This window comes from Rana temporaria, unplaced genomic scaffold (assembly GCF_905171775.1).
Source record: "Rana temporaria unplaced genomic scaffold, aRanTem1.1, whole genome shotgun sequence".
NCBI classification, from domain to species: domain Eukaryota; kingdom Metazoa; phylum Chordata; class Amphibia; order Anura; family Ranidae; genus Rana; species Rana temporaria.
The window spans coordinates 17,824-33,970 of record NW_024404552.1 but is presented as its reverse complement, the minus strand read 5'-3'; the positions used below and the strand labels follow the sequence as shown (position 1 = coordinate 33,970).

General features: G+C 46.7%; 1 protein-coding gene across 1 annotated transcript in view; it reads right to left on the bottom strand.

The window, feature by feature from the left end:
* LOC120922489 (C-type lectin domain family 2 member D2-like) overlaps positions 1-15,255 on the bottom strand; it is a 36,909-nt gene extending 21,654 nt beyond the window's left edge. The window contains exons 1-4 of the mRNA XM_040334679.1: positions 14,874-15,255; positions 13,179-13,238; positions 6,192-6,293; positions 832-873 (exon numbers count right to left, since the gene is read on the bottom strand). Coding sequence (XP_040190613.1) covers positions 832-873; positions 6,192-6,293; positions 13,179-13,203 — 169 coding nt within the window. The 5' untranslated portion in view covers positions 13,204-13,238; positions 14,874-15,255. The remainder of the gene's footprint in view (positions 1-831; positions 874-6,191; positions 6,294-13,178; positions 13,239-14,873) is intronic.
* Positions 15,256-16,147: the final 892 nt, after the last annotated feature.

The window sequence follows — 16,147 nt, the reverse complement described above, 5'->3', positions numbered from 1 at the left end:
GAAGAGGATCTCGGGACCGAGCGTGGGACTTTCGAGGGGTCAGGTAAGTAAAACGGGGGCTCCGGGGGGACGGACGGACGGGACATCATCAGATGTTTTTTCACCTTAATGCATAGATTGCATTAAAGTGGAGTTCCACCCATAAATATAACATCAGTAGTTTTAAAAAAATGTCCTTTAAGAAAAAAATATTTTTTTTTAGATGCCTTCAAAGTGTTGTTGCTAGGTAGAATAGTTAATCTTCCCACTTCCTGCACCTAGGTGATTAATGCTTCCTAACCTACACCGCACAGACTCCTGGGAATGTAGTGGGTGTAACTTTCCAGGAGTCTGTGCACTCCCCAGTCTCGAAGAATCATGTGACTTGGACAGTACAGGTGCTGAAACCTGATCTGAAACCTATTACACTGCTTGTGCAGCACTGAGCATGTGCGAGATCTGCAAGGCTGAAATCCAGGAAGTCATACAGTCTGGCTTCATGATGCCCACACTTAAGATGGCCCCAGTCAATTTCTGTTTTATAAAGTGTCTAAATGCTGTAACAACCTAACAAAACGGACCTTAGTTTACAGACTAACTTTACTAGAATACATTAAGCTTGTGTATTACAGGGGTATTTATATTTAAAAAGTGAAATTGTGGCCGGAACTCCGCTTTAAGGTGAAAAAAAATTCCTTTACAACTCTTTTAAGGTTTGACAATAAAACCTAGAAGCTGATTCGTTTGTATGCAAATTTGCACCAGACTTTGAACTCTTCAGTCTTAGTAAATAACCCTTTGTGTATCTTTTTTGGGCTCCAGTGGTAAATTTGTGAAAATAGTCAAAAATACCTGTTGATATTGCCAGAAATGCAGGGTCCTTTCCTGTGAGAGCTGTTAAAAAAGCACAAAGAAACTTACAGTATGATAATTGTATGAACTACTAGTCCCATCAACCCACAATGCATTGGAGATAAACAAGCGCAGACATATTTGTAGTGCAGCCTGTGTGACAACCATGGCTCCCTCCATGGATACCATGGAGAAATTAGTGTAGAAATTAAAGGGACAAGGAGAGTATTATTTACAGGACCAACAGGTGAAAATAAAGGGAAAAGACCCTGAAAAATTAAAGCAAATGCAGCCACTACATCTAAGGACTGGTAAGCTGCAATAGATTACAATTTTAGGGTAAGGTGACCAGATTTTTAAAATGAAATCCGGGGAAATCTTTTTTTTTTAACTAGTAATGGCGGCAATCAGCGACTCTCTGCCCGTCGCCACCCGCCTCTCGATTTGAGCCAAGGCAGAAGAACATGCGAGGAGAGCTGAATGGGCACCCGAAACTGAAGAAATATTCCCTCCGCTCCGACCAGTGCAAGATCATCAGAAATGGGCACAGATAATGGAAAACAAATTTTTTTTTTTAATTCTGCACTGACTGGGCCAGATTCATGTAGATCAGCGGATCTTTAGATCCGCTAGATCTACCTGGTTTACGATCCGCCGGTGCAATTTAGCGAGGCTAGTGCAGTATTCACAAAGCAATTACCTCGAAAATTGCATCGTCGGATCGTAACTCCCCCCGGCGAAATGCAAATTCCGCGGCTAGGGGGAGTGTACAATTTAAATCAGGCGCGTTCCCGCGCCGATTTAACTGCGCATGCGCCGCCGGCGAAAAAGCCCAGTGCGCATGCTCCAAATGACGTCGCTAGGGTACGGGTACGTCAATTGCGGCCATCGGTATTCCCGATCGACTTACGCAAATGACGTAAACATTTGAATCTCGGCGCGGGAACGACGGCCATACTTAACATTAGCTACCCCTCATATAGCAGGGGTAACTATCCGCCGGAAAAAGCCGAACGCAAACGACGTTAAAAAAAAGCGACGGGCGGGCGTATGGACTTGAATCGGCGGTTCTCCTCATTTGCATATCCGACACGTAAAAAAAAGCGACGACACCTAGCGGCCGGCGGGAGATTGCAGCCTAAGATCCGACTGGTGTAAGTCACTTACACCAGTCGGATCTAAGGCCCCGTACACACGACCAGTTTCCTCGGCAGAATTCAGCTTCCGACCGAGTTTCTGGCTGAATTCTGCCGAGGAAACTGGTCGTGTGTACACTTTCGGCCTAGGAAGCCGACGAGGAGCTCGACGAGGAAATAGAGAACATGTTCTCTATTTCCTCGTTGTTCTATGGGAGCTCTCGCCCCGCCGAGCTCCTCGGCGGCTTCAGTGCTAAACTGGCCGAGGAACTCGATGTGTTTGGCACGTCAAGTTCCTCGGCCGTGTGTACGAGGCTTATGGGAGATCTATGCGGAACTGATTCTTATGAATCAGTCGCATAGCTCCGACGGTGGGATCTCACAGATATGACCGTCGGCTCTCACAGATACGACGGCGGATCAGGAGATCCGCCGTCGTATCTCTTGATGAATCTGCCCCACTGTGTTTGAAATTGCCCCATCATCTGTTCAAATCCAATCCGGGGACAAAACTGGGGACAGACTTGGTCCGGGGACTGTGTCCTCAATCCAGGGACTGTTCCCGGAAACCAGGGATGTCTGGTCACCCTAGATTAGGGGGGGATTAGATATGCTTTAACCACTTCCCGACCTCCTCATGTACATTTACGTCGGCAGAATGAATCGGACAGGCACAATCACGTACCTGTACGTCCTTTGCTAGACGTGGGTGGGGGGTCCGATCGGGACCCCCCCCGGTACATGCGGAGGTCGGGTTCACTCGGGGAGCGATCCGGGACGACGGCGCGGCTATTTGTTTATAGCCGCTCCGTCGCGATCGCTCCCCGGAGCTGAGGAACGGGGAGAGACGTATGTAAACACGGCTTCCCCGTGCTTCACTGTGGCGGCGTATCGATCGAGTGATCCCTTATATAGGGAGACTCGATCGATGACGTCACACCTACAGCCACACCCCCCTACAATTGTAAACACACACTAGGTGATCCCTAAATGTTACAGCGCCCCCTGTGTTTAACTCCCAAACTGCAACTGTCATTTTCACAATAAACAATGCAATTTAAACACATTTTTTGCTGTGAAAATGACAATGGTCCCAAAAATGTGTCAAAATTGTCTGAAGTGTCCGCCATAATGTCGCAGTCACGAAAAAAATCGCTGATCGCCGCCATTAGTAGTAAAAAAAAAAAAAAAAAAAAAAAAACTATCCCCTATTTTGTAAACGCTATAAATTTTGCGCAAACCAACCGATAAACGATTATTGCGATTTTTTTTACCAAAAATAGGTAGAAGAATACGTATCGGCCTAAACTGAGGAAAAAAACATTTTTTATATATGTTTTTGGGCGATATTTATTATAGCAAAAAGTAAAAAATATTGATTTTTTTTCAAAATTGTCACTATATTTTTGTTTATAGCGCAAAAAATAAAAAACGCAGAGGTGATCAAATACCACCAAAAGAAAGCTCTATTTGTGGGGAAAAAGGGATGCCAATTTTGTTTGGGAGCCACGTCGCGCAATTGTCTGTTAAAGCGACGCAGTCCCGAACTGTAAAAACCCCTTGGGTCTTTAGACAGCATATTGGTCCGGGGCTTAAGTAGTTAAAACCCACAAAAGGAGCAGCAATGGCCATACACTGGTAGAATTGTGTTCCAATTTTTCATTTTAAGAACATTTGTTTGATTTGGGATTTTTTTTTCGTAGTTTTAGTTAAAAAGTCCAATTATTCCAAAACTGATGCAAACAAAAAATTGTAATACTTTCGGAATGATATTCATCAAGTCATTGCATGTACTAAGAAACTTTGATATGAATGTTTGTACAGATATTGGTTTAAAAACCTACTAGTGTACCGGCCAGCTTAAAGCGGAGTTCCACCCAAAAGTGAAACTTCCGCTTTAACCACTTAAGGACCCATTCACGCCGATGTACGTCGGCAGAATGGCACGGCTGGGCACAATCACGTACCTGTACGTGTCTCTTTAAGTCCAGCCGTGCGCTCGCGACCCGGTCCCAAGCTCCAAGACGGCGCCCGCGATCGGTCACCGGAGCTGAAGAACGGGGAGAGGTGTGTGTAAACACTCCTTCCCCGTTCTTCTGTGTGGCAGTGTCACTGATCGTGTGTTCCCTGATATAGGGAAAGACGATCACTGACGTCACATGTCCAGCCCCGCCCCCCTACAGTTAGAAACACTCATGAGGTCACACTTAACCCCTACAGCACCCCCTAGTGGTTAACTCCTAAACTGCAATTGTCATTTTCACAGTAATCAGTGCATTTTTATAGCACTTTTCTCTGTGAAAATGACAATGGTCCCAAAAATTTGTCAAAATTGTCCGATGTGTCCGCCATAATGTCGCAGTCACGAAAAAAATCGCTGATCGCCGCCATTGGTAGTAAAAAAAAAATTATTAATAAAAATGCAATAAAACTAGCTCCTATTTTGTAAACGCTATAAATGTTGTGCAAACCAATCGTTAAACGCTTATTGAGTTTTTTTTTTACCAAAAATAGGTAGAAGAATACGTATCGGACTAAACTGAGAAAAAAATGTTTTTATATATTTTTGGGGGATATTTATTATAGCAAAAAGTAAAAAATATTGAATTTTTTTCAAAATAGTCGCTCTATTTTTGTTTATAGCGCAAAAAATAAAAACCGCAGAGGTGATCAAATACCACCAAAAGAAAGCTCTATTTGTGGGGAAAAAAGAACGCCAATTTTGTTTGGGAGCCATGTCGCACGACCGCGCAATTGTCAGTTAAAGCGACGCAGTGCCGAATCGCAAAAAGGGGCAAGGTCCTTAACCTGCATAAAGGTCCGGGTCTTAAGTGGTTAAGCACTCCTCGCCCCCTTACATGCCACATTTGGTATGTCATTTTTTCTTTTGGGGGGGGGGGGGCTTCGGTAGGAGTGGGACTTCCTGTCCCACTTCCTACTTCCACCTATGGGCTGCCTAGGCGACTCCTCCTCTCCCTCTAGGCGATCTCCTGGGACACGTGACATGTCCCAGGAGATCGCCTGTCCATTCCGGGAGCGCAGCGTGACTCGCGCATGTGCAGTGCATGCCAGGCTGTAAAGCTGTGCCCAGAATGTAAATGGAAGCGCCAAGGAGAGGAGCGGGGAGAAGAGTGACGCTCCGTGCGGTCGCATTGCTGGACCGCGAAACAGGTAAGTGTTTGTTTATTAAAAGTCATCAGCTATACTTTTTGTAGCTGCTGACTTTTAATAAACATTAAAAGGCTGGAACTCCGCTTTAAGATCTACGACCTAGGAATACTGAAAAAGGTGGCACAATCTGCCAGCTTCCATATACAGCTGAGACAATTTTAGCCTTTTCTCATCTTTCTTAACAAATAAACGCACACAGTAGCTTTTTGTAAGGATCTGAATTGCTGTTTGAAACATTGGGGTGGATTCAAGAAGCAATTGCGCCTGTGTAACCATAGGTTACACAGCGCAATTGCTTACTTGCCCCGACGTAACGAGTGCTCCTGATTCAGGAACCTCGTTACACCGACTGCAGCCTAAGATCTGCGCGGCGTAAGGCTCTTATGCCCGCATATCTTAGGCTGCATTCTTGCGATGGCCGCTAGGTGGCGTTCCCGTTGTGCTCAGTGTATAGTATGCAAATTGCATACTAACACCGATTCACAACGTTGCGCGAGCCCTGCGTACGCAATTTACGTTGTTTCCGTACAGCGGTTTTTGTGTAAAGCTGCCCCTGCTATTAGCAGGGGCAGCCAATGTTACGTATACCCGTCGTTCCCGCGTCGCGAAATTTTAATTTTACGTACTTTGCATAAGTGATTCGTGAATGGCGCTGGACGCCATTCACGTTCACTTTGAAGCAAATGACGTCCTTGCGACGTCATTTGCCGCAATGCACGTCGGGAAAGTTTCCCGACTGAGCATGCGCTCTACGATCGGCGCGGGAATGCGCCTAATTTAAATGATTCCCGCCCCCTACGGGATCATTTAATTTGCGCGCGCTTGCGCCGGGCATTTTGCCGGCACGCCCGCGGAATTTACGGAGCTTCTGCTCCGTGAATCGAGGGCAGCGCAAGAAAATTGCGGGGGCACAGGGCAAAATCGTTGCCCTGCGCCTCCGTAATAAATGCGCAAATCTAGCTGAATCCGGGCCATTGATTTTTCTTCTGTTGGTCTCTGACTTGTTTTCTTATTGATAAAAATGATGTTGAGTTCATAGCAATTAAGACTTACCTGTTATAGCGTAAATAGCACAAACGATAATCAGAAATATTGGTGCTCCGATTAAAACATAGAGCAAAGGAACTTTGAATGACTTGAGTTTCTGCCAAATTCCTAAAAAAAATACAGAGATCAGACATTAGAGCTACATAAAGCTGTTTGTATGTTATATGAGGAAAATCAAACCAAACAACTGAATATTATATAGTTGCTGTATATGGTGACATATAAAAAAAAGTCCCCATGCAGACGTATAAAGCTACTGATGTTTTAAATCAGCCGTCAATAAATGGCGGACTGTGGTCCATACACTGACCGAATGACAGTCCTATCCATGCCACCATTTAGCAGCCTGGGTGTCTTCTCCCGGATGGTATGCTCCTTCCCCTATCACCGAATAGAATTTATCCGTTCAAGCAAATAGAAGGCGTGGCATGTCCTGTCAGAGGGCGGGAGCTGCCCAACTTTTCTAGTTAGTCAGTGTACCCGTCATCCATCACCAGTGTGCTGTACCTGTTGCTCATCAGTGGCAATCAGTGCAACTGTCACCCATCAGCAATGTTTCTGTCACCCATCAGTGCCCATCAACAGTGCACCTGTCGCACAGCCACAGCCGCCAAAAAGCAGAGTACCCCTCCTACAGCCTCCTGACAGCAGAGTACCCCTCCTACAGCTTCCTGACAGCAGAGTACCCCTCCTACAGCTTCCTGACAGCAGAGTACCCCTCCTACAGCTTCCTGACAGCAGAATACCCCTCCTACAGCTTCCTGACAGCAGAGTACCCCTCCTACAGCATCCTGACAGCAGAATGCCCCTCCTACAGCATCCTGACAGCAGAGTACCCCTCCTACAGCATCCTGACAGCAGAATGCCCCTCCTACAGCCTCCTGACAACTGAGTACCCCTCTTACAGCTTCCTGACAGCAGAGTACCCCTCTTACAGCCTCCTGACAGCAGAGTACCCCTCCTACAGCCTCCTGACAACAGAGTACCCTCTTACAGCTTCCTGACAGCAGAGTACCTCTCCTACAGCCTCCTGACAGCAGAGTACCCCTCCTACAGCTTCCTGACAGCAGAATGCCCCTCCTACAGCTTCCTGACAGCAGAATGCCCCTCCTACAGCTTCCTGACAGCAGAATGCCCCTCCTACAGCTTCCTGACAGCAGAGTGGCCCTCCTACAGCTTCCTGACAGCAGAGTACCCCTCCTACAGCTTCCTGACAGCAAAGTACCCCTCCTACAGCTTCCTGACAGCAGAATACCCCTCCTACAGCTTCCTGACAGCAGAGTACCCCTCCTACAGCATCCTGACAGCAGAGTACCCCTCCTACAGCCTCCCAACAGCAGAGTACCCCTCCTACAGCCTCCTGACAGCAGAGTACCCCTCCTACAGCTTCCTGACAGCAGAGTACCCCTCCTACAGCTTCCTGACAGCAGAATACCCCTCCTACAGCTTCCTGACAGCAGAGTACCCCTCCTACAGCATCCTGACAGCAGAATGCCCCTCCTACAGCATCCTGACAGCAGAGTACCCCTCCTACAGCATCCTGACAGCAGAATGCCCCTCCTACAGCCTCCTGACAACTGAGTACCCCTCTTACAGCTTCCTGACAGCAGAGTACCCCTCTTACAGCCTCCTGACAGCAGAGTACCCCTCCTACAGCCTCCTGACAACAGAGTACCCTCTTACAGCTTCCTGACAGCAGAGTACCTCTCCTACAGCTTCCTGACAGCAGAGTACCCCTCCTACAGCCTCCTGACAGCAGAGTACCCCTCCTACAGCCTCCTGACAGCAGAGTACCCCTCCTACAGCCTCCTGACAACAGAGTACCCTCTTACAGCTTCCTGACAGCAGAGTACCTCTCCTACAGCTTCCTGACAGCAAAGTACCCCTGCTACAGCTTCCTGACAGCAGAATACCCCTCCTACAGCTTCCTGACAGCAGAGTACCCCTCCTACAGCATCCTGACAGCAGAGTACCCCTCCTACAGCCTCCTGACAGCAGAGTACCCCTCCTACAGCCTCCTGACAGCAGAGTACCCCTCCTACAGCTTCCTGACAGCAGAGTACCCCTCCTACAGCCTCCTGACAGTAAAGTACCCCTCCTACAGCTTCCTGACAGCAGAGTACCTGTCGCACATCCACCATCAGCAGTCTACCTGTGCCAGTGTCACCATAGCCAGCCATGTCCAAAAAAGTTTATACTAGCAAGGAGGCATTTCAAATCCTTAGGCCCCGTACACACGGCCGAGGAACTCGACGTGCCAAACACATCGAGTTCCTCGGCCAGTTCAGCCCTGAAGCCGCGGAGGACCTCGGCGGGGCGAGAGCTCCCATAGAACAACGAGAAAATAGAGAACATGTTCTCTATTTCCTCGCCGAGGTCCTCGTCGGCTTCCTTGGCCGAAAGTGTACACACGGCCGGGTTTCTCGGCAGAATTCAGCCAGAAACTCGGTCGGAAGCTGAATTCTGCCGAGGAAACTGGCCGTGTGTACGGGGCCTTAGTATGAGGATGAACTGGAGAAAGTGCAGAGAAGGGCAACCACCAAAATTTCAATGCGCTACTGTGAGTAAGCAAATATGATAATAAAGTGAATAGGGGTGTATCTGAGGCTGCTATATCTAAAAGTGTTCACAAAACACAAAAAGTATAAACAAAGTAGGTAAATGATAAGCGCTTCAAATATGTGATGTGAATCACAACCAAGGTATATACATAAACGTAATGTGCACAAACATAATGAGTGACTATACTCAGGTGATGCAAAGTGAGTCCCAACTTTAAATAATGCACAGGTGTGAACCTCTATACACCTAAATGCATCTGTGAGCACTAAGATGTGCACAAAATGGAAGTGAAAAACCAAAAATCAAAACAAAGTGATGATATGACAGTCTATAGGAGATGATGAAATGATGTTCAGAACTTCTGACTTCTTCACTCAGACAATGGTAATATATCCACACAGGTACCGTAGTACCCTTACCTTGAAGGTGCTATATACAGGCATATAGTGCTGTCTCTCCAGAGCTGAGGTCTCGCTTGTCCCAGGAGTGATCACTCAGGCTGCTAAAACTGCTGTGTGCCTCCGATGGATCCAGGCTCAATACTCCAGAATAAGGGATGCAATGTGGTGGGAGAGAGAAGAACATATGCCTCCAATAGTGTAGTAGGTTAAGAATCCAAAAAAAAGTTTTATTGCTCCAAAAATATTTTTACAGAAAAATGGGGATAAAAACGTACAAACAGTCGTTTGTGCAACGCAGGGACGGGGCGATCGCAATACCGCCGTACGTCGAGACCGGGCAACACTCACACAAGCCGGAGGCCATCGGACGTACGGCGGTATTGCGATCGCCCCGTCCCTGCGTTGCACAAACGACTGTTTGTACGTTTTTATCCCCATTTTTCTGTAAAAATATTTTTGGAGCAATAAAACTTTTTTTTGGATTCTTAACCTACTACACTATTGGAGGCATATGTTCTTCTCTCTCCCACCACATTGCATCCCTTATTCTGGAGTATTGAGCCTGGATCCATCGGAGGCACACAGCAGTTTTAGCAGCCTGAGTGATCACTCCTGGGACAAGCGAGACCTCAGCTCTGGAGAGAGCCGCCAAAACACATACATGTGAACCAGCCAGGCCCAAAATAAGCTGGAGGGGGGCCCAAAAAAAAAATCTATCAACAACCTTCACAAATGCACTAGATCAATTGCTATTAAGGAAACTGCACTGAAACTATTCACCAGATGGTACTATACCCCAGTTAAACTACATGTAATATTTCCGACCGTTTCACAACTATGCTTCAGAAACTGCAACTCCATTGGTTCATTCTCACACACTTTCTGGGACTGTGATAGAATCACATATATATGGAAACAACTTGAGAAATTTGCCTCTAAGATTTCAAACTACAATGTCAAACTGACAGTTCAGAACTGTCTTCTGTTCTCCCCTATTATAGGCCTCCCCATACAGCACATGAGACTAATCCACACAATCTGTGTTGCGATCCACTGGCTGTTTGCTTTTCACTGGAAATCCCCCACAGTTCCATTAGATCAATTGAAAACGAGAATTAACAATATAAACCTTATGGAAAAAATCTATCACATTGTTCAAAATTCGATCCATATATATAATAAAAAATGGGACCCATGGTTTGAACATTCTGCTACTTTCTTTAATCCCATCTAAATCGCATAATTCCTTTTGCTGATCTGTTTATCCTAATAACACTTATGGTTTTATATCTACTTTTTGACCCTCATCTTAATTCTCTACTCTTTAGAACTATGTTTTATTAATGTTACATAAGATTTGTATAGTTTACTATTGTCTATTTTTTGACTCCTGGACATTTTCTTATGTGTACTCTTTTTTTTTGTATGCCATTTTGCTTTTTGTACCACCATTTTGTACCAAATAAAAAAGTTTGTAAACAAAAAAAAAAAAAAATGTGGGTGGAACTCTGCTTTATGTTTCGCATAGTGGTCAATTATCACGTTGGGTTGGTGTTGTGCTTTAGTCATGATAATCCTGTGCTCTCAACCTGCTATCCAATGTGGGCCTTGATGACGACCAGCCTACCCCCTTCTGTCTGGGTTAAAGTGACCAGATTTTTAAAATGAAATCCGGGGACATTTTTTTTTAACTAGTAATGGCGGTAATCAGCGACTCATAGCTGAACTGCGATATTGCGGCGGACAAATCGATCACTAAGTGACACTTTTTGGGAAACAGTGGCCCGGATTCAGAGAGCAATTGCGCCTGCGTAACCATAGTTACGCAGCGCAATTGCTGACTTGCTCCGGCGTTACGAATGCTCCTGATTCAGGAACATCGTAACACCGACTGCAGCCTAAGATTTTAGGCTGCATTCTTGCGATGACCGATAGGGGGCGCACCCATTGTGCTCAGTGTATAGTATGCAAATTGCATACTAACACCGATTCACAATGTTGCGCGGGCCCTGCGTACGCAAGTTACGGAGTTTTCGTACGGCGTCTTTAGCGTAAGGCTGCCCCTTCTAATAGTAGGGGCAGCCAATGCTAAAGTATACCCGCCGTTCCCGCGTCGTGAAATTTGAATTTCACGTTGTTTGCGTAAGTGATTTGTGAATGGCGCTGGACGCCATTCACGTTCACTTTGAAGCAAATGACGTCCTTGCGACGTCATTTGCCGCAATGCACGTCGGGAAAGTTTCCCGACGGAATATGCGCTCTACGCTCGGCGCGGGAGCGCGCCTAATTTAAATGATTCCCTCCCCCTACGGGATCATTTACATTAGGCGCCCTTACGCAGGGCAAGTTTACACAGTGCCCTCGCAATTTACGGAGCTACTGCTCCGTGAATCGCGTGTAGCGCAGTAAATTTGCGGGGGCGCAGGGCAAAAATGTGCCTGTGCCTCCGTAAGAAAGGAGCAAATTCTACCTGAATCTGGGCCAGTGACACTAATACCGTGATCAGTGCTAAAAATATGCACTGTCACTGTAGTAATGACACTGGCTGGGAAGGGGATAACATCTAGGGCAACCAAAGGGTTAAATGTGTGCCTAACAAGTGTTTTCTTACTGTGGGGGAGATGCTTTTACTAAGGGAAGGCATAGATCCCTGTACCTGCTTTTCATACTGACAGAACAGCGATCTGTCTTGTTTACATAGCCAGACCACCATTTCGCCTTCGTACATAACGATCAGTGGGTGGAAAATCGAGTTTGCCGGAGCCAATGATTGGCTCTCATACCTAGAAATGCAGGATCACTGCAGCCTCTGTTCAAATCAAATCCGGGGACAAAACGAGGGACAGACTTGGTCAGGGGACAGTGTCCTTAATCCGGGAACTGTCCCCGGAAACCGGGGACGTCTGGTCACCCTAGTCTGAGTTCCATATTAGGAGGAACTTGTTAGAAACCAGCACCACCACCCTAAATGACCAGCACTGGCAAGAACCTATACATCCCCCACCCTCCCTCCACTCTTTAGAAGAAAGAGGGCTAGATTCACATAGATTAGCGGATCTTTAGATCCGCGTAATCTATGTGATTTACGATCCGCCGGTGCAATTTAGCGAGGCTAGTACAGTATTCACAAAGCACTTACCTCGAAACTTGCACCGGCGGATCGTAACTCCCCCGGCGGAATTCAATTTAAAATCAGGCTCGTACAATCTTGTAGGCTTGTACAATTTAAATCAGGCTCGTTCCCGCGCCGATTTAACTGCGCATGGATCCGACCGTCGGATCTCAGAGATACGACGTCGTAGCTCTTTGTGAATCTGGCCCACTGTGTTTAGATCTGACTGGAGGTAGGGATCTGCCATCTCACAACTGCCTTGGCTGTATTGATATAGTGACCATTAACGCTGAGCTTTGTTCCAAACAATCAGATCAGACAGTCACATGATTCGTCTCTGCCAATCAGAAGATTGCCCATCATTGCCCATCATCTGTCCGCAATAACAAACCGATATGTTAATAATTCCTGATGGAACCCCATCAATTTTTTCACAGATCAGTAGTTGATGAATTTCAATATACTTTTTTTTTGTTTTTTCCCCTTTTACATCGCAGAGAGAAATATGTGATCCCATGATATATCAATTTACATGTTTCTTGGGCTGGTTTGTACAGGAAAAAATAAGATTGCAAATGAACATTCTGTAAATGAAAATACTATTTTTTGAACATTTCAATAAAAGTTTATTGAAACAGAAAATACTCTTCCATGTGCACCACGTCCTTCCATATGAATACAACGGAAACTCCTGCTCAGGTTCAAACAAAGCCAACCCAATCTGTACTGAGATGTATTGCTGTTCCAGCAAAGGAACAGCAATACATATCAGTACACAATCTTTGTACATACCGTACATGCCCTTTTCCATACCGTACATGCCCTTTTCCATACCGTACATGCCCTTTTCCATACCGTACATGCCCTTTTCCATACCGTACATGCCCTTTTCCATACCGTACATGCCCTTTTCCATACCTTGTTTAGGATTATCTGCGCACATTTCCAGGTCTCTGTTTGTGTGGGGTGTTGAACATCCTGTACAGAGAGAAGCAAAATATAACTTTTCTTACACCTAGGACATCATTATATCAATGTACAGCATAGAAGCAGCAAATAAAGTACACAACTACACTGTATAGCTAAATATTTGTGGACACTTCTCTAAATGATTGGATTCAGCAGTGGCGTCACTAGGATTGGTGTCACCCGGTGTGAAAAACAAGTGGTGTCACCCCCCCCCCCCCCTTCCGCCAACTATAGTCCCTTCAGTACAGACCACCCTCCCCACTAAGTACAGACTCTATTTCCTCAGTATAAACCACCCCATTAAGTACAGACCCCCCTCCATCAGCATAAACACCCCCCCCCCAGTGCAGACCCCCTCCATCAGCATAGACCCCCTCAGTGCAGACCCCCTCCATAAGCATAGACCCCCCTCAGTGCATGCCCTCCATCAGCGTGCAGCCCCCCCTTCAAAAGCATAGACCCCCCCATTGCAGACCCCCCTCCATCAGGATAGACATCCTCCCAGTGCAGACCCCCCTCCATAAACATAGAAACCCCTCTCCATAAGCATAGATCCCCCTCAGTGCAGACCCCCCCATCAGCATAGACACACTCCCAGTGCAGACCCCCCCTCCATAAACATAGATCCCCTCTCAATAAGCATAGATCCCCCTCAGTGCAGACCCCCATCCATAAGCATAGACCCCGCTCAGTGCAGACCCCCATCAGCATAGACACCCCCTCCATCAGCATAGACACCCCTTAGTGCAGACATTCCAGAAGCATAGACCCTCCCCCCTCCAGAAGCATAGACCCCGCTCAGTGCAGACCCCCCATCAGCATAGACACCCCCACTCAGGGCAGACTCCTCCTCTATAAGCATAGACCCCCCTTAGTGCAGACCCCCCACATAAGCATAGACCCCCCTCAGTGCAGACCCCCCCCACATAAACATAAACCCCCCTCGGTGCAGACCCCCCACATAAGCATAGACCCCCCCACATAAGCGTAGATCCCCTTGGTGCAGCCCCCCCTCCATAAGCATAGATCCCCCTCAGTGCAGACCCCCCTCTCCCCTCCCATAGCACCCCAGGCTATATATATATATATATATATATATATATATATATATATGTGTCCAGCTCCCAACCCCCCCTCCCTCGATTATCAGACCAGCACAGGCTAGACATATACACTCCTCCCAGTCCCACACTAGCTCTCGGGTGTAACTGGGTGGCGTACCAACACCATGGCAACCCCCCCCCACACACCTCGGGCCGGCGGCAGTCACCCCCTTAACACAAGCTGACACCCTCCCGCCTGTTACAGCACCAGCTTGGGGCCAGGGCAGGTGGCTAGGCAAACAGTAGTACATACACTCGTCCCGGGTGGCAGCTGGAGAGGAGAGAACAGTATGCAGCCGCGCCGCCCGGGCAGACATAGTGACACACATGTGACATGCTCAGCAGCAGGGAAGTAGGAGGAGAAAGGACACACACAGACAGGAGCGGCGCGGCTGCGGAGCTGAAGATGTTCCGGCCAGGACAGCTGAAAAAAAATGCCCGGGCCTTCCTCACCCTCAGGAGAGTTGGGATGGTGTCACCCGGTGCGGAACCGCACCCCGCTAGCGACGCCACTGTTTGTACATACATGCCCTTTTCATACCTTGTTTATGATTATGTGCAGACGTTTCCCGGTCTGTGTTTGTGAGGGGTGTTGAACATTCTGTACAGAGAGAGACAAAACATAACTTTTCTTACAGAAATATATCAATGTACAGCATAGAAACAGCAAATTAAGTACACAACTACACTGTATAGCCAAATATTTGTGGACGCTTCTCTAAATGATTGGATTCAGGTGTGTTAGTGAAGGTTATTGTGAAGGATATGCTTCAGTTTAAATTCTCCCTGCTAGTTATGCTGTGTGTGTGTTAGAGGTAAAAAGGATTCATGTGTTACAGGCTGTTGAAATGTTAATGTCCCTCCCTCAGCCAGCCCTATTTGAAAGGGTAATTGATCTAGTGTGTTGTGTGAAGAAGCCCTGTGTTTACTGTGATTAGAAGGGGCTCATGTTAATTATTCTGATTGCTTCATTGTGGTAATTACCTCTTCTATATGCGGGGCCAAGCTGTCTAGATAACGTATTCTGTTACAACTAGTAATTACCTTCACTGATGTCATTATCTAAAGAAATGTGTCTTCAGAATCGGCTCCGAAGTGTCTGCCTATAATCTGTATGGAAGCCCCCAGTGTGAAAGTGTGGAAGCTGTGTGTTGTACCATTAAAGCTCTTCTTGTTCCAGCATTAAGCCTTGGCTCATGTGTGGATGATTCTGTGATTTTCTTTTATGGGAAGAAGGGAATGCTTGACGGGGATATCATTCTAATTCCATCACAGTTATGGTTAATTTTTATGCACATATCATACACAATTATGTTCTTTCTACCTTGTAACAGCAGTTTGGAGCAGATCATTTTCTGTTCCAGCAAAACTGTGCCCTTGTGTACAAAGCCAGCTCCATAAAGACATGATGTGACCAGTTTGGGGTGGTCAATCTCATGCTGGCTTGATCCCGAGCCACACTGTCTGCATCCATGGACACAGGCAGTGCGGCTCAGCCCTACCCCCCTGCTACCCCCTTATCATAGGGTTTGATTCACAGCAGCAGAAGCCAAAGGCTTCTACTGCTATCAATCTGCAAAGTGATGAGGAAGAGAGCGGAAAGAGCTCTCTGCTCTCCTGCACAGAGCTGGATCAACATCGGGCTCAGGTAAGTAATGGGGGGGGGGGGTGATTGATCCTGTGCACAGAAGATTTTTTGCCTTAAAGTGGATGTAAACCCAAAAAAAAATATATTATTTTTTTATGTCATAATGTAGAGTATAAGATTTCCTATCATCTGTGCCCAGTCTTGCCACACAGAGTTAATCCAGCTCT